This window comes from Gymnoscopelus braueri (assembly GCF_963280865.1).
Source record: "Gymnoscopelus braueri genome assembly, chromosome: 9".
NCBI lineage: Eukaryota > Metazoa > Chordata > Actinopteri > Myctophiformes > Myctophidae > Gymnoscopelus > Gymnoscopelus braueri.
In genome coordinates, this window is record NC_137610.1 from 32,215,123 (window position 1) to 32,242,585 (window position 27,463).

Here is a 27,463-nt window from a genome sequence, read left to right on the forward strand (position 1 = left end):
GGCTCACCAAAAGTATATTTTTCTAAGATGTTTCCTTGTGTATTGAATAAGGAAGTCTCAATCAATTTAATTCAGTGTTTATGAGAAGAAATAAATCATAAAATAGATATTGAAATAGGGTACTTCACCTTTGTTGTGATCCCAGTATTGTACAGAGTAATATCTGAAATAGGTCTCAAATCAGGCATACTGTATAATTACTTAATTTGAGTGTCAGATAATTTGTTACTGAATGCACACTGGTTACACTAGTTAATTAGAAGTTTAGTCATCCCTTAACGTTGACCTTTCTAACAAAAATGCTATTGATTAATTTCCATTTTATGCCATCTCCCTCTATCTATTGGTTAGCCAGACTGGACTCAGAGCATCCTCCTATAGGGCTATCCTTTGAAGTCCACTAAAATATTGATTAATTTCCTTTTATGCAAACTCCCTCTATTCCATGGGTCTTCAGCAGGGGGTCCCAGACCCCTATAGGGGGTCCTCAGAGTTAGGGGAGCTGCTAAATGTTCTAAGATAGGAACATTTGTTTTATACTGTGTGTATATATATATATATAAAATAAAATAAAATCTATCAATAAACAGAAAACTAAGCATTTAATTTACACAACACTGCTAGTGCTGTCAAATGAATCTACAAAGTCATCAAAACTGCAGGCACAGGCGCGCAGCAGGAAACCAATAGGCACTTAAAAGAAGAACCTGTGGAATACTTCCAAGCTAGTCCCCTGCCTGCTCTTCATGATTCTATGTTTGCCAAGAGTAAAGCTTTGAGGTCTAAGTAACCTTTGAGGTCCAATCAATTCCTCATTAATGTATCCATCTCACTGCTGGTCAGTGGAAGAAGTAGGCTACTCAGATATTTTACATTTAAGTAAAAGTATCAATACCACAAAAATACAAAAGGCCTGAGTTCAAAATGTTACTTGAGTAAAAGTACAAAAGTATTGGCATCAAAATATAGTACCAAAAGTAAAAGTACAAAACATGTTTGAAAACAGCAGATCTACAAGCTCACAATGCGTAGCTTTGCGAGGCCTTGTGAGCTTGTAGATCTGCAATTTTCATAGGCTTTTTATACATTTGGAAACTTGTGAAATGGGACATTCTGCATAATGAGTATATTTTGATGCCAATACTTTTGTACTTTTACTCAAGTACATTTTGAATACCGGACATAGGCTACAGAGTATTTCTGTATTGTGGTATTGATACTTTTACTTAGTAAGAAAAAAGTAGTTGGCTACTTCTTCCATCACTGCATTGTGGTCGGAACAAACAGGCCTATTACAAAAAAAGGATCTATAAATAAATATTTTTTTTTGTTTTCTTTGTTCACTATTACGGGCTTATTCAGTCGTTTCCATAGGAACAGCTAACTACTTCCCACACAGGTCTAAAGAAATAGAGGTACCTTTCTTTGACGGATTGCAGATTCATTATGTTATTATCAAAGGGTTGAGCTGACCTCCAAACAACTCTAATGAGTTTAGCCCTGAAACATGACTGTCATAAGCGTCATGTGAACCAGGCTATAATGAGTTCAGAAGCGAAACGCCGAAACGTGTTGGTTCCGTTGTGTAGGCTACTATATTTAACAGTGGTGGGAAAAGTACTCAAATGTTTTACTTTAAGTAAAAGTATCAATGCTGCAATGAAGAAATACTCAATTAGTAAAAGTCTGGAATTCAAAATGTACTTTATTATTGAGTACAAAAGTATTGGTATCAAAATTGCACTTAAAGTAACAAAAGTTGAAAATACCTCAAAATTGTACAGTAGCCTACTTGAGTAATGTACTTAGTTACTTTACACCAGGGGGTTTCAACCAGTGGTCCGGGGACCACCAGTGGTCCTTGAGGGGGTTCCAGGTGGTCCCCAGCTGAATGATGGAGAGTTGGTAACAAAATGGACCCTTATAGATCTTTAACCCTTGAGATCGTAAAATGAAACCAAATGGACCCTTACGGGTCCATTTGGTTTCATTTTACGCTCTCAAGAGTTACATTATTGTTAAACATCTGCATTACTTAGGCTAATTAAGGAATTGCTATTTTGATCTCTGCTATAGGTACAAACATCAATACAACGACAACAACATTTTATAATTGGGTCTGAGAGTCTAAATCTCATCAAACGGTGGTCCGTGGCTCAAATGCCGAATAAATAATGGACCTTGATATGAAACGGGTTGAAAACCACTGCTTTACACCACTGGTGGTGGGCGGGGCTGACGGGCTGAGAGGGGACCGTCAGAGGGACGCTGCCACCTGCTACTCAAAGTAACGATGTCACCACATAGAAGGATGTAGGCTAGTAGAAGGATGATGATCGCAGAGGCAGAGGGTGAATGATGCTGCACGACACATAGCGGGTAAAAAAAAAAAGAATCCCCGGTATTATTGTATTTCTAGTGTCAATGTGTTGGTTTATAGGAAGCGGTCGTCTGGTTTGGGTGTGTTACTGTACATAGTTTTCCTTTTGATTACTACTCGTAGATGTTTTTGCATAGAGTATTGTTTGTCTGTCATTAAATGTCTCGATGAATTGAATACACAGGACCCCAATGGAAACAAGCCATAGTGCTTTCTTGGGTTGTAATCCTTTTAGCATCCTTTTGTATTGAACTGTACTTTCTGTGCTTTTTTTTTCCCTCCATCAAACTGTTAAGAAAGTATTCAATTAATTACGAGCGAACATCTGGACTCCAGATGTTGCACGTGCTTTTTTTTTTTTTTTAATACTTGACCATACTGTGGGTGGCAGACAGTGCAGTCTGGCTTTTAGTTTTAAACTTGGTATTTTTAAGTTGTTAACGTCAGTGTTGTAAAGTAACTAAGTACATTTACTCAAGTGCTGTAGGCCTACTTATAAGTACACATTTGAGGAATTCTTACTTTACTGGAGTACTTCAAATGTTCTGTACTTTTACTTCTACTCCATTACATCTCAGAGGCAAATATTGTACTTTTTACTCCACTACAATTATTTGAACATTTTAGTTACTAGTTACTTTGTAGATTTTGATTATTATTACAAAGCATGCATTAACCACCTAAGCCCTATGCATACTTACTTAGGCTATTTGAAAAGTTCTCAACTGTGTCGTGTTGAGAGCTTGTAGATCTACTATTTTCAAAGCATTTCTACATTTGGAAACTTGTGAAATGGGACATTATGCTAAATGAGTACTTTTACTTTCAGTGCTTAAGTATATTTTAATGCAAATACTTTTGTACTTTTACTCAAGTACATTTTGAATGCAGGACTTCTTTGTATTTCTACATTGTGGTATTGGTACTTTTACTTAAAAGTAAATGTGAGTACTTCTTCCACCACTAGTTAATGTACCCTCTTCATTCAAAGATGTAGTCAGACACTATAGTGAGGTGAGTACTGCAGCCTATACTTGAGATGTTGGAGCTGCATGGAAATGAAATGAAAGAATAAAAGTTCAGTTCGTAATGAGAACTGAACTTTTATTATTTTATTTTATTTTTTATTTTATTTGTCACGTTTGAAAATGTTAATTATTGTATAATTGTAGTCTATAAAAGTAAGAAAGAAAGAAATTGTAAGAACGGAACAAGTTATAGCCTTGTAGCCTATATAATGCAAGGCTAGGGTGGCCTATAACTTCTTTCTTTTCTTACTTTCTTTCTTACTTACTTTTATAGACTACAATCATACAATACATTAACATTTTCAAACTTGACAAATGGAAGTTGCAGTGTTTGTCTGACTGAATATCTGTAGCTAACTGGAAATAAATGGGACCCAAGCTGTTCCCTAGCAACGCAATTAACTCTATTAATGTTTGCTGATTAGACTGAGGACAGGCAGAATTAATGGACTGACCACAGGACCTTTGTTGCATTTAGAAAATACTAGTCCATACCCGGTCGACGCATCCGTGGGGGGATATGCGCACATGATGCGCATATCCACTCTGTAGTGGAGGTCTCACCACCACTACAGAGGTTTGTCAAATTATAGGAGGATAGTATAAGATGTGAAATGGAGATTTGTCAGGTGGTGACATGCATGATACTGTATGATACATATGAGTGGTGTAAAGTAACTAAGTACATGTACTCAACTCAAGTACTGTGTATTTTTTAAATTTACTGTAGTATTTCCAATTTTCAATACTTTTACTTCTACTCCACTATATCTCAGAGGCCAATATTATACTTTTACTCCAACATTAGCCAAAAATAGCAGATCTAGAAGCTCAATTCCTCGCGCTGCTGGGCGTTGTGAGCTTGTAAATCGGCTATTTTATGAGAGTCGGTGTAGCGGGAAAAAGAGCAGAACAAGTACAGAGCCAGCGGTCAAGTTGACTAAATATTGAGGGTTTAAAGGTCAACTATCTGAAAATACACATTAACATGAATCCAGCTATCTATGAAATCTATGAAAAAGTTTAATCTGCAACACAATTTTATACAATATGTAGTGGGGGTCCCTGCTTCACCCCTCTCTCCGCTATAGGGGGTCTTTGGCCTGAAAAACGTTGAATGTACAGTATACTGATGATGTACAGTATACTGTATGTATAACATATGGCCTAGTAGTTACACTCAAGTGGCCGCTAGCATTGGCTCTGGAGCGTACAGTAGGCTACTGATGCCACAGATTGTCTAATTAGATTAAGAGATAATCATTTAGCCAGCCCCTTTTCCCCTCCTGTGAATCCTTGCGGCGGTCGAGCGTGTGTGTGTGTGTGTATATGTGTCATGTGTGTGCATGCGTGCTGAAGGTCAAATCATATTTCCAAGGAAGAAAGAGCTATTTAGCCACAACCCTGGTCATAGAGTATCTATCCACATTGCCTCCTGAGGTGCTGTAAAGAGATCAGCTCCAAATCATGGGGGTCTATCTGGAGTTCTGTGAAAGATGCAGGCTTGTGTAAGCGGACTATAGGCTACCGGTAATACCTCCTGTTGCTATGAGGAGGGGAGTGGGGGGAGTTTTTGTAAGTAGAACCTTTTATTTTTAGTAGCATGCAGGCACAATGTCAAAAGACGTCATTTGATTGTTGAAATGCATGCAGCCTCAATGTTCTTGGAGTGTGCACTGTGCATTGTACAAGGGAGATGGCACAGAAAATGGTTATTCCTCACAGAGTTCGCAAATCTCAACTCAAGCCTGGAATCTAATGGGTCATTTTTCTTGATTGCAGTTGGTTGAATTTGTTGTGGTTGGTTGAACTTTATACAGCATTAGTAAAAGCCTTTTAACCTCATCTACCCTCCATCACAGTCTGAGCAGGCCATTAGGGTCCATCTCTTTGAAAGAAATCAGTTGCTTTACAACGTCCAGTGCAAAGCACTACTCAACTCGTCATACTATTTCCACCCAGCTGGAAAATAGTACACACTTATGGAACAACGTGATCTAGTACATAATAGTAAACATTTCAGAATTCTATTTTGGGTTTTCAAGTCAAGTAAACACATTGCCTGTTAGCTGTTAATTTACTGTCAGGTTTGATTAACTGTGCAAGCTTTTCATATCTTAAATGTACTTGGCAGTTTGTTCTCTCCTAAGGCGTCACGTCACTTCATGTGTTGGTCATTGAGATGGAGAAGCATGACAGGGTTGCCACAAACATGTTTCTCTCTTCAGTCTCTTTCAGAGATGATTGATTGATTGATTGATTGATTGATTGATGTAATTCAAAGCACATACTGTAGGTCGTAACCTTTTAAAGGAAAACATTTGATTTGTTTCCAAAATATAATTTTTGCAAATACTCTTATATAGGAAAACTTCAGGAATGTTTCAAGAGAATTGATAAATAACATTTCAGTAGCAACAGACAGTGCCTCCCAGTTTGACATCATTCCCGGACATCTTCCCGGTCAGCATTCCCAGATTTTCATTTGAAAATATATAATGATTTGAAAGCTTAAAAGAGTATTTATCAAATTTGAAGACTTCTATACAAAAGTGATAATATTGATAAAGATGCAACATTTTGGATGCCAAGCCTGTGAAAGTTCACTAATTGTATCTTCCATTCATTTCATTTCAGATGTACCCTTCTAACTTCAAAGGACAAATGGCACCCTCAGCAGTCAAGATGAGCAAGTGGGCGTACAGGAATCAAATGAAAGGAGATTTCTACATGTGTATGTCACGCTGCCGGGAGACAAGCAAGCTACATTCTTGAGGAATTACAGCGTTTTTATGGGAAATACAGAAACAGTTTGTCACTGAGTAGCTTATTGAGGAAGACAGAGGAAGCCATGGCCAACAACTCTTTTCGTAACTCTTTACGTGGGTCCAAACATGGCCACCGTGCAGCGGAGGCCAATCACGATGCAGAATTCACCTGCTCGCTTAAGGAACTTCGCTCCCTCATGGAGCTCAGAGGAGTTGAAGGAGTAGCAAGAATCCAGGAAAGTTATGAAGATGTCAATGGACTGTGTGGAAGGCTGAGAACATCACCTGTTGATGGTAAATATATATTTGTATGCAGTATTTAAATATGAAGTGCAAGAGATGTGATCATGTGTTGATGACAAAAAAAAAACTGAGTTTTTCTTTAACTGAGTGTTAAAGAAATACTAAGCATTTTACACTTAGCTGCTCCCCTAATGTCAAGAAAAGGTCAGTGTGGCACCTCTCATGGGAGATGCTGTGGTTCAGTGGTTAGCACTTAGCACTGTTGCCTCACAGCAAAACGATCCTGGGGGTGAACCCATCTGGGGCATTTCTGTGTGGGGTTTACATGTTCTACCAGTGTTACCATAGGTTTACTCTAGTTTTCTCCCACACCAAAAAGACATACATGTTAGTCTCTGGGGGGGACAGTGGTCTCTGGGGGGGACAGTGGTCTATGGGGGGGACAGTGGTCTCTGCTCCTAATAGTTAGGACGGGTTAAATGCAGTTGACCCATTTTGGGTACAATATACGCAAAATGTAGGAAAATGTATTAAACAAATAAACATAAAGGATTTGGGTCAGCTCTGCAGGGAGACGAAAAGTAAAAATTTTACACAACAACTCTGATGGCCTTCAGAATCCCACAAAATCCCACCACTCTTCCTATGGATTTTATCGGCAAATATATAGGCCTAATACTCAATTGTTAGAAATGGTGTTAATTATGGTTTTATGGGGTAATGGATTCTGGTTTTTGCATTGTGATACTGTCACTGTGCATGTCATTTCTTATAGTTTTCATATAATATGACTGCCTTTCATCTATGTCAAAGGAACGAGAAATGCAAGATGCTGGAGGGCTTGGTCTCAAAAAGTATGGAATCTGATGAGATAAACTTCATTAAAGTAAATTAATGGTAAAAATAGATTATGTCATGTATAGTTAGGAGCGTACATCTGAATAATCAGAGAATGTGGTATTAGAACTGAGTGTAAGGTGACCTAAAGGCATGTATGTCATTTTTTACAGTTTCACTCAGTACTGTATGGCTGCCTGAGGAGTCAGATGTCCCTGAGATTGACTAACCCTAACCCTTGACAGTGCAGTGGGTTATTTGACATGTACAGTACATAAATAGGCAGAACAATGTAGACAATCAGTTATTTTCACTAAATATAGTTTCCTTATATCAGATTCAGAACACAGCAAATGGAAATTTTAAACCCGATTTCTAACTGTAATAATGTGTTGCTCTGATGGACAGATTGTATTGGTCCTCTATTGCTTTCAGGTCAGATCAGACTGGACTGCATTACATACACCCCCCCCCCCCTGTGTCTTTATTGTCATTCTACATAATCACTTCGCTGATCTTTGTTGAACTCTAGGTATGGGATTTTAAGTGTGATCCCAGATTAAACAACATTGCCAATGAACAATTGCTTTCTCTCTCAGAATCTCTCTTTCTCTCTTCACTATTGCCTATATTTCACAATCCAAAATGGCACCGTGAACCTTGCCTGGCGTTGCCGGGTTCCATATATGGGCATAATCAATTAGTGCTGATGGCAGGATATCAGGATATCTGGAAATCAGTTCATTTCAATAAGCGACAAGATCATACCATGTAGTATAAATTAGCCATGTGTGTTGTTTCTATGTAGGGCATGACACATACAGTAATAACAACCAATAGGCCTACTCATGATAAGTTTGCCAGCTGTCACTGGCTACCAACAAGCCTGGCATTGCCAGACTAACCAACAGATGTGAATCAAACAGTATTTTCAAATTTCAATTAAATCGTAGTGCTTGAGCAGATTGGCAGAGTTAGCATTTTCCTACTGCATGGCCAAGTTTATTTTCATTCTGTAAGATAGTTTGTGTGCCTGATTGTACGGGGGGAAAATACTTTTTAGCAGCCTACTGGCAGTGGCCCTGACACTGCATAGTCATTTTCCAGGCGGCATTGTTGCAATACTAGGGTTGAAATTTCTAAATGGAAGACAACAGTAGGGAGAAGTACCCCCAACCACTACAGATATACTAGTTATATTTCATTAACACACTGTACCATACAGATTGGTTAATATAATGTTTTATTAATTACAATGAGGTTTATAGCTTTAATGTGTTAGCACAGTCCAAATAGAGCCAGATAAGCTGTCAATCACTAGTTTATTAAAGTTACAAACTCACTAAATAGACAAAAAAGTGTTCAAATGTTCCGGCATCTGTTGTAGTGTGGTAAAGGCCTCGTGGAAATTAAACCAAATGCTATTTGAGTCAGGTTTGGTTATCAGACAATGAGGGCAGAAATTAATTAATGGAAAGATCTTTGAATTTTTGAGTGCTTTAGTGAGTCATTGAGCTAGGTCGTTCTTGTATGATTGATGTTATTAATTATTTATTCCTCACAGCGAACTGTAGAGTCTTGACTCTGAACTTACATTCTGTACTTGTATTGATGCACTGACTTTGATCACCACTAAAAAACAGCACTAAATGATGGTTCATACTGTAAGCCATATTTATTGTTGCTAGGTTGGGGCAGAGGTTACTAAGACACTGAAATGAAGGATAATTATGTTGATCCAATTAGATTCTTTTTAAGGTCCTTTCAAAAACACAGTTTATACAATCGTTGCAGCTCATTTATCGTGTTATTGTTTTCACAACAGAGACAATGGGGTGCTGGCAGCTTGGGTGTGCTAGATTTGTAGCCTGAATATGAAAATAAATCCTTTTGAAAATCATGTTCAAGGATGTGAGATACTCTCTTGCTGAATGCATATATACATGTATGTCCATTTTATGTAATGCTTCTTTAAAAAAAATCTTTAAAATGTATAACCTGGTGCTGTAAATTGTTGGCTGCAAACACAATTTGATTTCTAAACACATAATCTCAATTAATCAATTTATCGCCACTTGTTCTCAGAAAAATAAGTCTCTAAAACTTCCCAGCCTACAGCAGGATAGTGAGACATAGCCTACTGTGTTGTCTGAGCCAAAGGTTTCCACTCAGGATCACATTCTGTCCTTTGACATTTGCCTAGCCATTACTTATTCATCCCCCTTGGCCTCTATCATGTATGCTCAATAAACACTGTTAGTATTTCCCCTCTCTCTCGTCCTTTTCTTCCCCACCTGCTGTGTCAAGACCGAAAAAGAGCATGAAAATGTCACCAGCAGCTTGCCCACATACAGCAGAAAAATCCATTGGACTGACAACCACAGACTTATAGTACAGTGCAAAACACTACATTACATCTCAATTGTGACAGCTGGCGGCAGATTGATTCACCTTAATCCCACTCACCTTAAACCGTCAAGCATTGTTGGTTGATTGATCGGTTTTGGACTAAATCTGTCACGCTTGTGTAACGTTTCTCACGACTCTTTCATTTTGTAAGTGTATTCTTTATGGCTGACAGGCCCATCGGCTGAATGAATGAGGAGAAGTCGGTCAATGTACGGCGGTGGGCTGAGGCAGAACGCAGCAGGTTCTCTCTAGCCAGCTAGGCACTCTCACCACTGAGTTGGAAATTTAAGCTTTAGGGTGTCAGAAGGAAATGCGTTGCTTAGAGGGATTTAGAATATATAAGCATGCTGACCAGTGGGTCAGTTGAAGCACAGGACTTGGTTGTAGCCTACATTTGGCCAGTAAAATCCTCACTATTCATTTGTGCCTGAGCTGCAGTTACACACAGTTCATTATAGCAGCCATCCAGTATATCCAGTATGTGTTGTTGCACACTTTACATTGGGGATGGGGAACTTTAAGAGGCAACTTGAATCATAGCACATCTCACATGTTTAGAAACATGCTTGTATGTTTATCCAATGCTTTGTAGAGAGACATATATTAATGATCCAGTGAGGAGTGTAGTGCCTTGATGGTCAGTTCGGATTGCGCTGGATGACAATTTGGGGCTATCCAATATGAGCCATTCACTGGTTGAATAACGTTACAGAAAGATAATTATTTCGTAATATATATATGAAATGTAAAACTTATGAATCACAGATTTGTTATTTAAACTATGACAGTATGTGCAACATTCAGCACACAATGAGCTAGCAAGAAAGAAACCGATTGACATTCAGTATTCAAGGTGAAAGGTTTTTCTTTTGTCACATACAATACAGCTGTGGCAACACTGCCAGCAGTGAAATGATTCTACTTAGAGCAGTGAAAACTGTAAAACGTGTCTTCACGTTCAACGTTTCATCTTCATTCACATAGCATAGATTTTCTGAAGTTGAAAATAATCCTGGTTCATCCTTAATATCTATTTAAACTGACTGAAGTTAAAATAATAATGAAAAATAAATCGTGTTTGCTCCACCATGCCCGCACCATATTGAATTATGACCACCCACTGAGAAGGAGATGCGGTAAATATGAGATGTACTTAGCTTTGTCTGGACCTTTGAGCTGGCAGACTGTTCACAGTAGGGCTTTTCACTGCATTCATACATTTCCAATGTCAGCTCAGCTTTGATCTATTTGTTTTCCGTCTCAGTCCATTATATGTATCCATGTCTGAAATATAGATGTGAATGCAGTTTTGCACTCTGGTGAGGTAAAACATTGACAGGTGCTGGGAATCATATGCGAATTATAAAAAAAATGGAGGGTATAGCTGCAAATAGGTTGGGACAAAATTCATTATCACTATTCTGGGACATGCCCAGAATAGGGATGCTCATGTGGTTAAAGAGCAGACATTTGGGGATTTAGCATAATCTAGGGTGATTTACAGTAAGCAAGGTAAACACATACATCAAATGCTTAGAGACAGTGTAGTGTCAGTAATCTAGGATCATAGGTAAACCAAGAACCTTGCATCAGTCTAAATAATATCAAAAAATAAATAATATGTACATTCACGGGAGGGGTTGTAGGGTTGGATCAGGCTTTGAAGATATGTGGGTGCCATACCTTTGGTCGTTTTGTAGGCCAGCATCAGTGTTTTGTACTCTGTGCGGGCAGTAACTGGGGAAGCAGAGAAGGGGAAGACATGTGCTGGTGTCAGGTAGGACACCTAATGTTTGCCAAGTAGTACTGCCTGAAACTCATAAAAGAAATACCTCCCCTGGATAAGGGGGGTTGCCTCTTGTCTGGTGTTGGAAAAACTCTTGACTCTACTGTATACATTGACAGTACTTAAAATGTGCTTTACCTGCATTAACCCATAATTAGATTAATTAGATTTGATAACACTAATGTCACACACACATGTTGATTGTTATTCCTGTGCTTCTCTCGTTTAGGCTTAGACGGCACTTCTGAGGACATCGACAGGAGGAAAGAAGAATTTGGAAAGAACGTTATACCTCCCAAAAAGCCAAAAACATTTCTTCAGTTAGTGTGGGAAGCATTGCAAGATGTGACACTAATCATCCTTGAGGTGGCTGCCATAATATCACTAGGCCTTTCTTTTTATAGACCTCCAGATGCCGACAGAGAAAGTAAGTACCTACTATATTTCAATATTTGTATATTTTCAGACATCTTTAAAAGACCATACCACTGTCAATACATGTAAGTCACTGTCTAGTCACAGCTTCAGCCATATATCGTACATACTAAACATAGAGCATTATTCCATTAAATTAGGGATGCAAATTATTGATTAATTAATTAATTGATAGTTGATAATCTTATTGATCGATTAATCGATCAATTGATAAGTGGCGTTTTTTAGGACCAAAAGGAAAATTCTTCCGAAAACGGAAACGAGTGCAGAAACATAATTGCCTTGATGTATATAACATTAACGAGCATCAACAAGCATATCAGCTGTACACATTTTTTAATAAAATTGTATAAATTCTTAACGGCAATTAATCGATTATAGATGAATTGTTAACATGCAATGACATTTTGTGTGTTGGATTACATATTGCATTGATATATGCACAAACTGTGTGCCGCGTTGCGAGCTTTTAGATCTGCTACTTTCATTACTTCTGAAACGTTTTTATTTTATTTATTTATGGATTATTATTTTTTGATTCATGAAGTACTTGTAATGTTTTTAATTTATTTGTTTAAACTTTTTAAAATCTGTTTAAAAAAAGAAATATATATATTTTTTAAATGTACTCGTGACCCATAAAAACTGGTCCGCGACCCAAACATGGGTCCCGACCCACTCTTTGGGAAACAGTGGTCTAGTCTATCAACAATGAATATTATGAGTGAATATAAGTAAGTCTTGCAACAGCCATCTTCAACAGGCATCTGTTATAGTTCTGTAGTGTACTGTACATCCCAGTAGTCCATGTGCAATTGCACCAGAGTTGAGCAGGAGTCAGTAATCCCAGAGAACAGAACAGACCACAGACTTAAGTTCGGGTCTTAAGGTCTTAAGTTCTCATATAGGGGCCACTCTTGGTTATGGATCCTGATGGATATTGGCACGAAGGACTGTCCATTTCACTTTGTGGTGTGCCAGGAGGGAATGTGTGGTTGAATGTGCTCCTTATCCCCTCTAGCTCATCATAGAGGGGATCACCAGGATAGCGTCCAGCTTCCCCCTCATCCTCCCCTCTGCTCTGCAACCACCTCCAGGTTGTCCAGTTAGGAGTTAGCCTTCCTCAGCAGCTTGTTCAGTTTGTTGGCGTTTGTTGAAATGGTGTTACCTTTCAGCAAACCACAGCAAAGAAGAGGAAACTGGCTACTGCTAGACTGGTAGAACATCTGCACCAGCTTGTTGCACACATTGAAGGACCTGAGCCTCCTCAGGAAGAACAGCTTGCTCTGTCCCTAACTGTAGATGGGCTCAGTCCAGTTTATTATTCGTCTCCCAAGAACTTGTACAGTCGGTGTCTACCATCTCCACCTCCTCCCCCCCGGATGGTGATGGGAGTTGGGGTACTGTTCTTGCTTTGCTGATAGTCTACCACCAGCTCCTTGGTCTTTCCAATGTTGAGCTGGAGGAGAATGTTGTCACACCACCTTACAAATCTCTCCACCAAGGTCTGTATTCCTTCTCGTTGTCATCTGTGATGCAGCTGACAGTGGAGGAATCATCTGAGAACTTCTTTAGGTGGCACATATCCGAGTTGAAGCGGAAACCGGAGATGTAGAGGGTGAATAAGAAAGGTCATTGTACGTACGCTTCCTTTGGGAACGTTAGTGTTGCTCACCAGCACGTCTGACATGTGTGAGGTGTGAATGGGTGCACTCACTGGTGCTGGTGAGTGGGGTTTGGGCTCACAGACTGACAGCAAACAGACACACCGGACAAACATATTGTCCAGCCTTCAGCCGTCCTGCCTTCTGCCTTTGGCAGTCCAGCCTTGTGGAGATAATAACAATGTAGATTAGAAATACAAATGACAGAAGCGGCAAATGACAAGAGGCTGAGGCACAGACATCATGTACTGCACATACTCAGTTATGACTATTTGTTGCAGTCACTCTCCATTTGATTTCCTGTCACTGTTTGGCTGTCCTCTGTATACAGTCTAAAGAAAAGAAACTGCCAGAAATAATATTAATTTTGTTTTACAAATTCATCCTGACAAAGCATTGGGATGATGATGGATTTTCTTTTCTTCCCAGATAGCCACTATTTGTAAATAACTGACAGTGTTGTCATGAAACAGAAAATAACAGTGGCTGCTATTACAGTTATGGTTGATTGTAATTGTTGTTTTGCTCTTTTGTGGATGCTAAGTACAGTGCCCGTTTGGAGCAGGCCAGTTTTTATTGACAAAAAGTGCATACATGACCATATTGTACATATCTGTCAAAAGGATAAAACACAAAAAAGCCTGAGGTTATTCCCATTGTGGTCCTTTGAGTGCAAGAGTGCCGAGACATAAAGTAGAATATTATCCATGATAAGTACAGTCATACAATTTGAACATACTAGACAAGTAAAATAGCAAGTAGCTGTAGCAATAAGTCTAGGAGAACTGCTCATCCAATCAATCAACACTGGACACTACACTACCTTGGGCCCAAGTCAGTTGAACGGTTCTCAACAAAAACTGCATCCATCCGTAAATAATCTTGCTGGTTTTGCTCACATTGTTACTTGCACTGATGTAAATAGATAAATACATGTACTTGATGTACCTGTATACCTTACTTCACTGCACATTATATCATCACCTAGCAGCCCCTATAATTCTGCACATTCCCCATTGCTGCTAAGAGGTTTTTAAAAGAGGGATAGTGTGTCTTACTCGTACTTTTTAACATAATTTCTTACCTATCTATTTTTCTTCTTTTTTTCATTACAATCCAGTATTATCTCTATTTTCCTGTTGTATATTGTATTGTTGTTGTTGCCACAGTCTTGCGGCGCATGCCACACCAACATTTCGCTGCTTGCACCTGTATGAGTGAATGACAATTAAACCCTGCTTGATTCTCTTGATATGCAAAGGACCTACAAACATATGTACAGAGATCCCTGGAACTTATAGCTAGGTTTTTCATTTTGGAATGAAACCTTTAAATTAAACGTCACTTTCTCTTCCAGACTGTGGAAGGATGGCGGCCGGGGTGGAAGACGAGAGTGAGGCTGAAACCGGCTGGATCGAGGGTGCAGCTATCTTACTGTCGGTGGTCTGCGTGGTGCTGGTGACCGCCTTCAATGACTGGAGCAAAGAGAAGCAGTTCCGTGGCCTCCAGAGTCGCATCGAACAGGAGCAGAAATTCACTGTGGTTCGCGGTGGTCAAGTCATCCAAATCGCTGTATCAGACATCGTAGTTGGCGACGTTGCACAAGTCAAATACGGTGAATGACGTTTGATTTAGATCTGTAAATTGAGTGAGAAGTTAACATACGTAACATACGTCATACATTGCAAGGGAAGAGTTGGAAGTGCCTTACCAAAAAAAAAAAACATTAACATTTTTAAAAATTTACATTAATGGATGGCAGCACTCACCAAAGTAAAAAATGGACAGGGGCAGTTTCTCAATTTCAACAATTTATTTTGGCTATAAAACATTAACGTTCCGGCCTAGTCTGCATTCATCAGAGCTACCTTCATAGTTGTGTGTCTGCATGACCTGCACACATAATGTAATTACCAATTCAATCAAGTTAAATCAAGAGTGAAAAAACATTTTCATATATGATGTGCTGTATACAGTAAGTAAATCATTCTCACATGGACTACAAGAAATGTATCAGTTACTCTGAACAGAGACATTTACATTAGTCATGTTTAGGTTTCGTTTTTGTTACAGCTTAAAGTGCTTCAGTGATGTGCTTGATGAAAAAAAAGGAAATGAACAACAATACATAAATCCAGTGGCGGAACAACTCAAAGCCGGGCCGGGAGGCACAGCACAGTGATCAGGCCCCCCCTGTGCACCCACGCACGGCCCGGGCCCTCCTGGGTCGCGGGCCCGGAGGCGGCCGCCTCCCTGGCCTCCCCGGACGCTCCGCCACTGCATAAATCAGTGTCTCAGACAAGCTAGAAGCAACCATTTTCCAGTGTCTGGCCAAATCAAATGGCAAATCAGCAATAATTTTCATTAAACAGAGCTTCTTGAGTGTGAAAATGGCACCTCTTTTTTAATCCAATTGTAAAATATAAACATCTCTGCTATGGGAGAAGGTCATATTGTCTACCAGTCATCTTACACTGGGCACATATACAAATGTAAATTAGCATTGAATGAGAGCTAATATTGTCAGGATTGTGTAAAATGTCTTACTTGAGTGTCTTATTAAAATGTGTCTAATTAAAGTGTGTGTGTGTGTGTGTGTGTGTGTGTGTGTGTGTGTGTGTGTGTGTGTGTGTGTGTGTGTGTGTGTGTGTGTGTGTGTGTGTGTGTGTGTGTGTGTGTGTGTGTGTGTGTGTGTGCGCACGCGCGTATGTGCGTACGTGCGCGCGTGTGTGTGTGTGTGTGTGTGTTTCTTCGTGTATGTGGTTTCAGGTGACCTTCTCCCTGCTGATGGAGTGCTGATTCAAGGGAATGATTTGAAAATTGATGAAAGCTCACTTACGGGTGAATCAGACCATGTCAAGAAGACCTTGGACAAAGACCCAATGTTGCTGTCAGGTAATTCACTCATCCCCCAGTGTGTTGCTGATGTCTCCCAGGGCAGCGTTGCTTTTATGAGCGAGCTGTTTGGTAATGTATGATTCCATCTCACTGTGCTCTGGCTGACACTGGTCATGTGATAAAAGTCATGATAAAAGCATACAATTGTTTTCGTCATATGTTGGTAGGTGACAGTGACAGATACTCTGGTTCTCTTATCAGTGTTTTTCTTCCTACCCTCCTTGTTCAAACTAAGACTATAAGTATTTGACCCTCACCCACTCACTCACTCACTCAGTCTCTTCTTGCCCATTGGACATCATTCCTATCAGATTTCCAAGGAGGTTTTACAGACAATTTTGCCCTAATATTCGATCTATTATTAATTGCTCTCAGTTCACTGGCATATTGTCCTACGATCTTAAAGGTGCCAATTTGTATCCAAAAGTTTACAAAAGATTGTGTCCACTCAGTTGATCTCGTTTTGAATTGTAACAGTGTTTTTGATTATTTTCAATCTGGCTTCCGTGCTTACCATAGCACAACTTTATTAAAGGTCACCAATGATTTATTACCTGCCGCTGATTCTGGGGACTGCTCAATTTTAATCCTCCTAGATCTTAGCTCAGCATTTGATATTGTTGATCATTCTATTTTAATCAAATGCCTGGAAAAATGGGTTGGCATCAGCGACTGTCCCCCAGGTGGTGTGTACACGCTTCCCCCGGGTCATATTATTCACAACCACAACATCCATTTTCATTGTTAGGCAGATGACACAGTTAATACGTCCCACAAAAACCCAGTGATGCAGACAATAATTTATGCCCTGGATCCTCACATGTCTTTCTGATATTAAGTGCTGGATGTCCCAGAACTTCCTCCAGCTAAAGAGGCAAAATCTGCGATCCTCATATTTATCCCCCCAAATTCCACCCTTTAAGTCACACCTTGGCAGCTTGTCAAACAATGTTAAGATTGCGGTCCAACTTGATGTTCATCCCTGATGATTCAATAAAAAGACCTTAGAACGAAAGAAAGAAAGAAAGAAAGAAATAGCTTCTCTTCACTGGTTGCCGTGAGATTCAGTAATGATTTGGCACCTAGGCTCTGGAGCGCCCTAATTGAGGCGCTCCAGAGCTAAGGCTAGCAAAGTCAGTGTCATTTTTCTTCTGAAAACCAAGGCCTTTTGATTTATTGCCTCTTTTATCCGTGTTTATTTGAATTGGTGTTAATTGATGCTATTTGTTTTTATTTATGCTTTTTACTCTACCGTAGTTTTTTCCATAAGATTGTACTTTATCTTGCCATTGTAAAGCACTTTATAAATGAAGTTCATTAGCATTCTCATTCTCCCCTCACTCATGCATTAACTCTATCACTCTTTCACTCCCCTCACTCATTCAGTGCCTCCCTCCCTCACTTACACTCATTCACTTACTACCTCATACACTCACTCCCTTCATCTACTCACCTTCTCACTCATTCTAACTCATTCATTCATTCATTCATTCATTCACTCTCACTCATTCATTCACTCATTCATTCACTCATTCACTCATTCACTCACTCACTCACTCACTCACTCACTCACTCACTCACTCACTCACTCACTCACTCACTCTCCACTTTTCTCTCACCAGGCACCCATGTCATGGAAGGCTCTGGTAAAATACTGGTGACGGCAGTGGGCGTCAACTCTCAAACAGGAATCATTTTCACCCTCCTTGGTGCCGGTTCGGACGATGATGATGACGGTGATGCGTCTGAGAAGGAGAAGAAGAAAAAGGAGAAAGAAGAAAAGAAGAAGGAGAAGGAAAGGAAAAAGAAAGAAAAGAAAGACAAGAAAAGTAGGTGCCACAAGCTTAATGCTTAATTTAAATTGTAAAATTTGCTTGCCAACAAGAATTTATCTTCAAGCTAAAAATACGTAGATGTGACGCGTTATTAGCTTGTAGATCTGTTCTGTCCAGTAAGTGAAACTGCTGTGTGATGGAGTATGAATCAAGTTCAAGGCCCCAGTATCATTTCCTCGCTGTCGGGTAGAAACGTCCAAAAATTAAGCATAGCGTTAGCTCATGCAGAACACGGGAGTCGCAAACGCCTCAGCGGTAATCAGCTGTCAGTCTGCTCATTGCTTTCAATCAGCCACGCTTTCCTACACACCAATCACACCTCATTCCCTCAAGGCGGTCCATATAAATACAGCTCCCTACAGTGGATCTCTGCTTTTCAATTGCTGCCACACACTGCTGCTGCGGCAAAGCTTGCCTCCACCAATTCAATGTTCTATGGCTTTAATGTTAAAATGTATTCAAGTTTGCATGACTCAAGTTAATCTGATTAAATGTCTTGCTACGGGCCTGCTCTTGTATACCTGTGGGAGGATTTTGCATAGCGTTCCCTGATCTTGCTTAGCATGCTGCTCAGCAAAATGTAGGGAACAACTTGAAAAGTTTAACTATATTCCATTTGTTGCAATAAATGGTTAAATCTACTGTGACATGAGTGTTCCTGACTGAAGTGTTACTTTGCAGGAAATGGAAAAAATAACCTGTCTTCCAATGGATCCAATTTAGTTATTATTTAGTCAGAAGCTCTTGTTAACACTTAAAATTGGTTTAATATCCTATATTAAAATTGGCTTAAGGGAGGACCGACCACGTCACTCTGACTCAGACATAACCATTAACAAACCCCATACGCCCATATACTGTATAGGCAGGACCACGGCCACATCACTCTGACATAAGCATAAACAAACCCAGGGCCGCTTCTCCCTACACGCACACTACGCAGGTTGCGTGGGGCCCCGCCTACCCGCTGGAAAAAAAACGAACCCAATCCGCCCAGAACCGCGAAAAAAACGAACCCAATCCACCCAGAACCGCAAAAAAAAAACGCGCGCCATGTGTCCCGTATCATGCTTAGGGCCCCTGTGGAGTCTAAAGCGGCACTGAACAAACCCATATATAGGCATACAGTATATGGAGATTCGGTTGTCCAGAGCCACAGATCCGACTGCTATGCACATACTGTATATGGTCATGGGCATGTGCATAATATATGGGACCGAGCGACTTCACACCTCAGACCAGCTGGTGTTCAGTTCTTTGTAATCATTAATGGCCACAATTGCATCTGTGCTGATCTGCTTTTGTTAAACATGTGGCCTAATCCTAGCGCTTTCACTGTCAACTAGGCTACAACAAGACACTACAGAAAGCACAGTCTTATCCAGTTGTATGAGGCGCAGTGAAAAAAGTGAACTATCTCTCTCTCTCTCTCTCTCTCTCTCTAATTAAATAAAAATTAAAACTGTTATTTATTTATTTATTTAGTGTGTGGCGCTGTTGAGAGGCACTTTACAAGAAATAGGGCTGGTACATGTTCCATTAACTTGATGTGAATTCTTCTTCTTTTTTTCTCCATTAAAAGTCAATTGTTGTCAGTGACAGGTTATTTGTAGCTGCAAATCTATCAAATCATTTTTAATGAATAATTCATCAAGTACAAAAAAATATCTCTTGAATCTTGAAGTGACAGTTCTGGGTCATGCATTGCATAAGCCCAGTATTGTGGGTGAATATAAAATCTATCTTCCAGTTTTTAGCTTTGCCAGTTTTAACTGTGAATATTGTTTCACAGTTAAACTGTTTTTATGGTATGATGTTTTGTTGAATTTGTATAAATATTTAGACTTACTCAATAGCTTTTCCTCATTTATATATATATATTTTTTGAAAGATTTAAGTTTTAACAAAACAGCATATCAGCAATGTGATTATATATAAAAGAATGCTTCGTTCCTCTTTTATCTACAGATAAAAAGGATGAGAAAGGCAAGAAAGGTAAGCATTTTTCTGTACATTATATGATAATGTAAAAGTTATCTTTTAATTCGCCATGAACACCCAGCTTAACGTGGGCTTTTAAGTATATGTGTGATTTATCTAGTATAAAACAATTCCCTATTAACCCATTTAGACCTAAAAACGCCTTCTAAAACCTAACCATAGTTATCTGAAAACGGTCAAATTCCTTACTAAAAATAAAAAATAAAAACTGATGTTACTATATTATAGCAACAACTAATGAGACACAGAGGTGGCATCCGGATTGAAAGGTATAACAACGTATAGGTAGCAACAGGTCTCAATGGGTTAAAGAAATCATAAAGCACCTGGTTGTCCTTGCTACAAAAAGTCAGTCTAATCTCCTTGGCTGTCACCACATAGCTTTTTTCTGCCTTTATCCAAGGCACTTTTACATTGTGCATTTCATTCACCCATTCACACACACATTCATACACTGACCGCAGAGGAAACCATGCAAGGCACCAACCTGCTCATCAGGAGCAATTAGGGGTTCAGTGTCTTGCTCAAGGACACTTCGGCACTAACTCTGGGGGAGCCCGGGATCAAACCGGGAACCTTCTGGTTCCCAAGCGGCCGCTCTACCTCCTCCGCTACTGCCGCTCCCCATGATGGTTGTAGGTATTTGTCATCAACCACTTCATAAAACAGTGAGATTAACAACATTAATTTCATGTCTATGAATGGTGGATTTTATTAACGATATGCAGACAAAAGTGCTTTGATTGGCCGAGTTTGCTGACAGATTCCTCTTACGTTGTTGTTTAGCATGTCAAGTTTTCTCATCCTAAACTGAGTGCTCTGTCTCTATTATACTGTTTCTGGTTTGGAGGTTACCCCATCATTCATACTATATTCTTCTATATACCTCTAGGCTTTACTTTATGCCCCCATGTTTTAATAGTTTTCTTCTAGTTTCCTAGTTATTGTTCTCTTTTACTGGTGTGATGTTTCTGTTTTTATGCAATTAATTAATTTATTAACATAATCCCAGCTTTCTTCTGTAGCACTTTGAGATTTCTTGTAAATGTAAAGTGCGTTATAAATAAAATCCATTATTATTATTATTATTATTATTATATTCTGTATTGGTTGACTGAGTTCTTATGCTGCTGCTTTTGATCAAGTTAAGTGCAGTGTTTATTTTAGTCAGTCAAACTGGTTTGATGCTGGTGAGGTGTACAAACACTTGACAGGAAACCATATGGTTGGTCTCAGTCGGCAGCCACGCAGCAAAGACCAAGACCAATTTAACCCTGGCGTAAACCTTAGAGATTAAGTTGCTTAACAACCAATGAAAGTTTGTTTCTATTTTGGGACATAATAATAATAATGATAATAATTTTCCACAACAGAATAATTTTGTCTTGGTTATATCAAGTTGTGATGAACAGTGTTTGAACAGGTAGAGATCTGCTTACTTATTTCAGGGGAACTTCTGAGAAACAATCTCAGGCCTTAACATGTTTCACTTGCATCAAAAAAGCAAAAGATCTTATTCAAACAAATCAAATTGCCTGTATTTGTTTGCAGTTTAGCTTGGTAGGAAGGTACTTTGGACAGGCACGCAGACAGGTACACTCTTGCATGTCTCCTCGGGGCCATATGGTCATGTGCCTGTCCCTGTAGGCCGAGCAGCAGGTGCTCTTGACTCCGTTCATGGTGATTAGGACCAAGGAGATTATAGACCTTAAGCTTGGCAGCTGCTTTTTTCCCCCTGCCTGCCGTTCTTCCCGCTAACAGCCTCATTTACTGTGTTTAGAACACACACACACACACACACACACACACACACACACACACACACACACACACACACACACACACACACACACACACACACACACACACACACTAATGCAAAATATCACTCTCACAAAGTACAATATTCCCTGTACTAGTTCTCTCCCATACGACCATTTTCAATGAATTATCTTGTGAGAGTGAGTCATTTTCTGTGTGTGTGTGTGTGTGTGTGTGTGTGTGTGTGTGTGTGTGTGTGTGTGTGTGTGTGTGTGTGTGTGTGTGTGTGTGTGTGTGTGCGTGTGTGCGTGCGTGCGTGCGTGCGCGTGTGTGTGCGCGTGTGTGTGTGTGTGTATGTGCGCGTGTGTGTGTTGCCATGGGTATGTTTTGGTTTAATGTCTTGTAGAGAATGTCAGTCAAGAAAGAGCTGTAATCCCCAGACTAGGATTATAGACCAATGAGCCAAACAGCAATCAGTACCATTGCTGCTAAGGATCACACAGAACAGCGCCTCCTATCTGTGTCTATACCGTATGTACTGTAAGTAAGGAGGTAACCCTGGGAAACAATGGTTCCCGTGCCATAGGTCTCTCTATCTCCTGTTTTTCAGTTGCTTCGTATTGATATTCTGTGTATTCAATTCTTATTTTAAACTTGGTGTCCGTAAAAAAATAACATCTCAGGTGCAGTATAGTGCCTGGGCATATCGTGTTTTTTTTCTCCAAAAATTATGTTTTATCAAATTCTGAAATTCAACATAAATAACCAAAAGGCGGAACCAGGGCGGAACAAGGCAGAAAGAGCCTACTGGTTAGTCAGTAGGGGACCAATCAGAAGGCTGACAAAGGGTCAATTGAACCCCAACCTCTGGGGCAGACACTATAACCACAAGGCCACTGAGCTGTCTCTATCAACATATTAACATAATCCCAGCATGCTTTGAGATGGACCTTATTACAGGGTATGAGGTTTGTCCTCAATTCAAGTTAGATCGTTCACCGAATCGTTGACCAGAGACCCCGAGGGTATATACTTGGTACACTCCTTTTTTCCTTTTCCTTTTTACCACTACTCCTTATCCGTCCAACTGACAGTAACAGCCTTGTACCGAGCTATAATCGAATTGAACTGAATTGAATGGAATGAAATGTCATGGATTGAATAGGATTTATAGTGTGTGCCAGCTAGCCAGGCAGGCTCATCTCTCAGGTGTCTCTGCCACCGACTTAACTGTTATGTCACATGGAATTATAGTGAACGAGGAAAGCGAGACTATTATAGCTGCTGTATGAAAAATGCACCTGTTCATATTTTCCCTTGCTTCAAAGAATCTAGCCTTGTAGCTCACAACCTGCCTACTAGAAGGAACATAGAATTTTGTCAATTAATAAGCCCGATGTTGTTACTCAGCACGCTCCCTACATCCAGTTATTTTAATGTACTGTGAGTAAATTTTAACTTACTCACCTTCAGCCGCATGTGAAATGAATCCCCATTAAGAGTCTTGTGTTATTAGTCAATATTTACTACCTGAAGGCGTTTGCAAGATGGCACCTGAGCGAACTGACTTCTCTCAAAGACAGAAACAAGCTATGTGGTCTGTTGACAGACAATGTGATTAGACTGAATGCCCATCTGTTTGTAGCAAGGACAACCAGTTGCTTTTTGATTTCTCTAACAGGGCATTGTTTTATACTAGATAAATCACACATACTACTTAAAAGCCCATGTTAAACTGGGTGTTCATAGTGAATTAATTGAAGATGGATTTAAAGATAAAACGCCAAAAAGGCCATCAGTTCGAAACACCATGGAGGCACAATGCTGTGTCTTCGTCAAGTGACAACACCATCACTAGGTTGTTTAAATTCATGTAATCCAGTCAAACAGGTACCTAATCAGGAATGTTGGTATCAATGTGATAAGCTGCATCCTTCTAAATGTTGTCCCTTTATAGGAAAAAACAAGTATGGAGCCCCTGTAGAAATGGAGCCCCTCAATGAAAATGGAGAAGAAGAGAAGAAGAAAACCAAACTACCAAAGAAGGAAAAATCAGTCCTCCAAGGAAAGCTGACCAAATTAGCCGTGCAGATTGGCAAAGCAGGTATGTACACTAAACCCTATATAGGTGCTTTGTTTTCCAAAACTTCGCTCAGCGTATAAAGTGAACCCTGAACCTTTGACTCAAGCAAAAAATAAGTTGGTGATAAAGTCTACACTAATATTTCCCTCAGTATAATGTATTAAAGGTCCTATGACATTCATTTTCACTTTTTTTTTTAAAATGTTTTTTTGGGGGGATTTTATGACCTCAATTAGACCCCAAAAAACAGAACTTTGAACATTCAGTGGATTTTCTGTGGTCTGGGGTTTTCTGAATAATTAGGCTGAAAAGTAATCTGTGATTGGCCCCTGGACTTTGATGTCACAGTCCATTAATTCCGCCCCCTCTCCTCTCCGCCCCTCCCCTCCCCTATCCATTCCTGCCATGGATCACTGAAGTGGATTTTTCAATTAAAACTTTTAATACACGTTTGAAGGACCATGATAAATACTTTTAGTGTGTTGTAAAACTGAATGTCATGAAACCTTTAAGGTTGAAACAGGAGTAGCGTACTGAAGAGGCTTAGTAGACCACCACTTATTTTTGTTACAATTTGTTTCTTTGTTACAATTTCAGTATTGTCTTGGAGCTGTAGCTTTAACCATCAATCTTCTTACTATTGTTTACTTGACGTAGAAATGTAAGCTCATTGTGGTCTCTCTCTCACTATGTCTCTTTCCTCCAGGTCTGTTCATGTCGGGGTTGACAGTCATTATCCTCATCTCTCTGTTCTTCTTGGACACGTTCTGGATTCAGGGTCTACCTTATGTCCCAGAATGTTTGCCTGTCTACATCCAGTTCATGGTCAAGTTCTTCATCATAGGTGTAACAGTACTGGTAGTGGCTGTACCCGAGGGCCTTCCCCTTGCTGTCACCATCTCACTGGCATATTCAGTTAAGGTACAATTAAACAATGTGTTGTTGTTTTTGAAAATGTGGGGTTAGGGTCTGCTAATCCGACTGAAGGAATGCAGATTGTACCAGCCTGAGACACAGAGCTGCTTGAGTTATGTCAGAGCAAAAAGGTCCCGTCTGCAGTCTTCTTGTCGATTCAGTGGCAGTCCATAGATCTGTTTATATATCATCATTTTCTTATATCTTGTGTGTAGTCGACTGTATTTATGGAATCATTTGTGCTTTTGTGTATGAATTAAACAAGGAATTAGTGTAACACACATATTGTTCTCCTGATCTCCCTCAGAAAATGATGAAAGACAACAACCTGGTGCGTCACCTAGACGCCTGTGAGACCATGGGTAACGCCACGGCCATCTGCTCTGACAAGACCGGCACGCTCACCATGAACCGCATGACGGTGGTGCAGGCCTACCTCGGAGACCGCCACTACAGGAAGGTTCCGGAACCCGACCTCATTCCGGACAAGATCCTCGATGTGCTCATCATGGGTATTGGGGTCAATTGCGCCTACACCACTAAGATCCTGGTGAGTTTTAGAAGTGCTTTTCCATTGAGGAAGCATTAGTTACTTCAAGTATTTGGCATGAGCTGTTATAGGACTAGCTTTAAATTCAGACAGAAGAGCTCAGCACATAAATTAGGGCCAAAGAGAGTAGAGGAAAGCAAGATGACACTCAATGCCCTACTTCCTGGTCTGGGTTGATGTGAAGGGATAAACGTAAAGCAATCCAGAGATTGATTTACTTTTACTGATGTTAATGGAGAATCCATCAGACCACATATTATAATTTTCCACAACATAAAACTTTGATAACTTTGATGTTAAATTAAAAGTATCTGTAATTAGGATGCTTATAAGAAAACATATTCTTTTTAGGTTCATGTCGGTTGTATTCCTCAGGTTGCTACTTGCTAGGTGACAATAGCTCTACCAGTAAGCTAAACTGAAAACTGTTGATATGCATCATTTTCTCTTCTCTACCATCTATTAGACACTACCCTTTGTGTGTTAAAGTTCAGGAGTATGGCAGTAATAGATTATTCACAACTGAAAAATCATGAATCATTAATGCATTCTCCCTGGTTCCTGGTTTCAGCCTCCAGAGAAAGAAGGTGGTCTCCCACGACAGATTGGAAACAAGACAGAATGTGCCTTGCTGGGCTTCGCCCTGGACCTGCGCCGCGATTACCAGAAAATTCGCAATGAGATCCCTGAGGAGAAACTCTTCAAGGTTTATACATTCAACTCTGCCCGCAAGTCAATGAGCACCATTCTGAAGAACGCTGATGGCAGCTACCGTATGTACAGCAAGGGAGCCTCCGAGATCCTGCTCAAGAAGTAGGTGTCCTAAGTATTGGTGGCTTTCAAATGTCAAATTCTTTCCTTTTTTACTTTCCTTTTAACCCATTTTGGGCAGGAACCCTTGTTTGTAACTATACCTTTCAGGATGGGAACCCCTTTTGGGGTTCTTGTTGCTATGTACAGTATATAGCAACATACATAATTTTTGAATAAATATTTGAAGTTTCTTTTTGGGGGGGGGGGGGGGAGCATTATAATGAGTCCCGACCAGAGGAGGAGGCAAATCAAAGCAGCTTATTGGATTTGTACTTTGAGGCGCTTTGGTTTAAAACATCTGTCAAATGTGAAATATCAGCAAAACTGACAACATTAGTGTCCTGCTAGTTTCCAGTGATGACTGGTGTCTCAAAAGATTTTTTTTTGTACTTGCATTGAATTTCAATGCAACTATTATGGGAATATAATAGGATTCATATACTTTATAGGCTTTTTGTTATAGGTTAAATGGTGACTTTCAGAGCAGTTCTCAATTGGTTTTATACTACCGGTGCAGTGGTTCTCGGTTTAAAACCTGCGCCCTGCACGGTTCAATGCACCTTTTTGAACCGCAGATTTTCAGTTCTGTGTCCTGAAGATAATATGAGAAAGCTAGATTCACTTGCGGGGATCCCCACGACCCGTGAGGGAATCCAGCTGGTGTTGCTTGCCAAAAACAGCCGATCCACAAGCATCACGACACGTTCCGAGCCTGTAGATCGTCAATATTCTATATATCGGATTCATAAATGAGCATAATGATTAGCCTATGTGATGTTGTTGTTGTCCTCTCCACTTGACATAAAGTGATTTTTTTTGCCTTGAGCATAATAATGAAAGTAAAGTCAGCGAGCAGGCATTGGCAGGGCGCGCAGCTCACTGCATTCGGGAAGAAGCTGTTCAGCACCCTGCTCGTTTTGGCCTTAATACTCCTGTACTCCTAGCAAGTAGCAACCTGAGGAATACAACCGACATGAACCTAAAAAGAATATGTTTTCTTATAAGCATCCTAATTACAGATACTTTTAATTTAACATCAAAGTTATCAAAGTTTTAT

The 27,463-nt window shown here is 39.8% G+C and overlaps 1 protein-coding gene across 2 annotated transcripts in view; it reads left to right on the plus strand.

Moving 5' to 3' along the window:
* Positions 1–6,259: 6,259 nt before the first annotated feature.
* atp2b1b (ATPase plasma membrane Ca2+ transporting 1b) overlaps positions 6,260–27,463 on the plus strand; it is a gene marked incomplete at both ends in the record, with an annotated part of 32,098 nt that continues 10,894 nt past the window's right edge. The window contains 10 exons of one of the 2 annotated variants that reach the window (XM_080437324.1): positions 6,260–6,470; positions 11,681–11,878; positions 14,908–15,165; positions 16,320–16,445; positions 18,071–18,277; positions 20,252–20,278; positions 24,003–24,149; positions 24,835–25,049; positions 25,351–25,593; positions 26,165–26,406. In XM_080437324.1, coding sequence (XP_080293450.1) covers positions 6,260–6,470; positions 11,681–11,878; positions 14,908–15,165; positions 16,320–16,445; positions 18,071–18,277; positions 20,252–20,278; positions 24,003–24,149; positions 24,835–25,049; positions 25,351–25,593; positions 26,165–26,406 — 1,874 coding nt within the window. The remainder of the gene's footprint in view (positions 6,471–11,680; positions 11,879–14,907; positions 15,166–16,319; positions 16,446–18,070; positions 18,278–20,251; positions 20,279–24,002; positions 24,150–24,834; positions 25,050–25,350; positions 25,594–26,164; positions 26,407–27,463) is intronic. The other variant, XM_080437325.1, reaches the window with a different exon arrangement.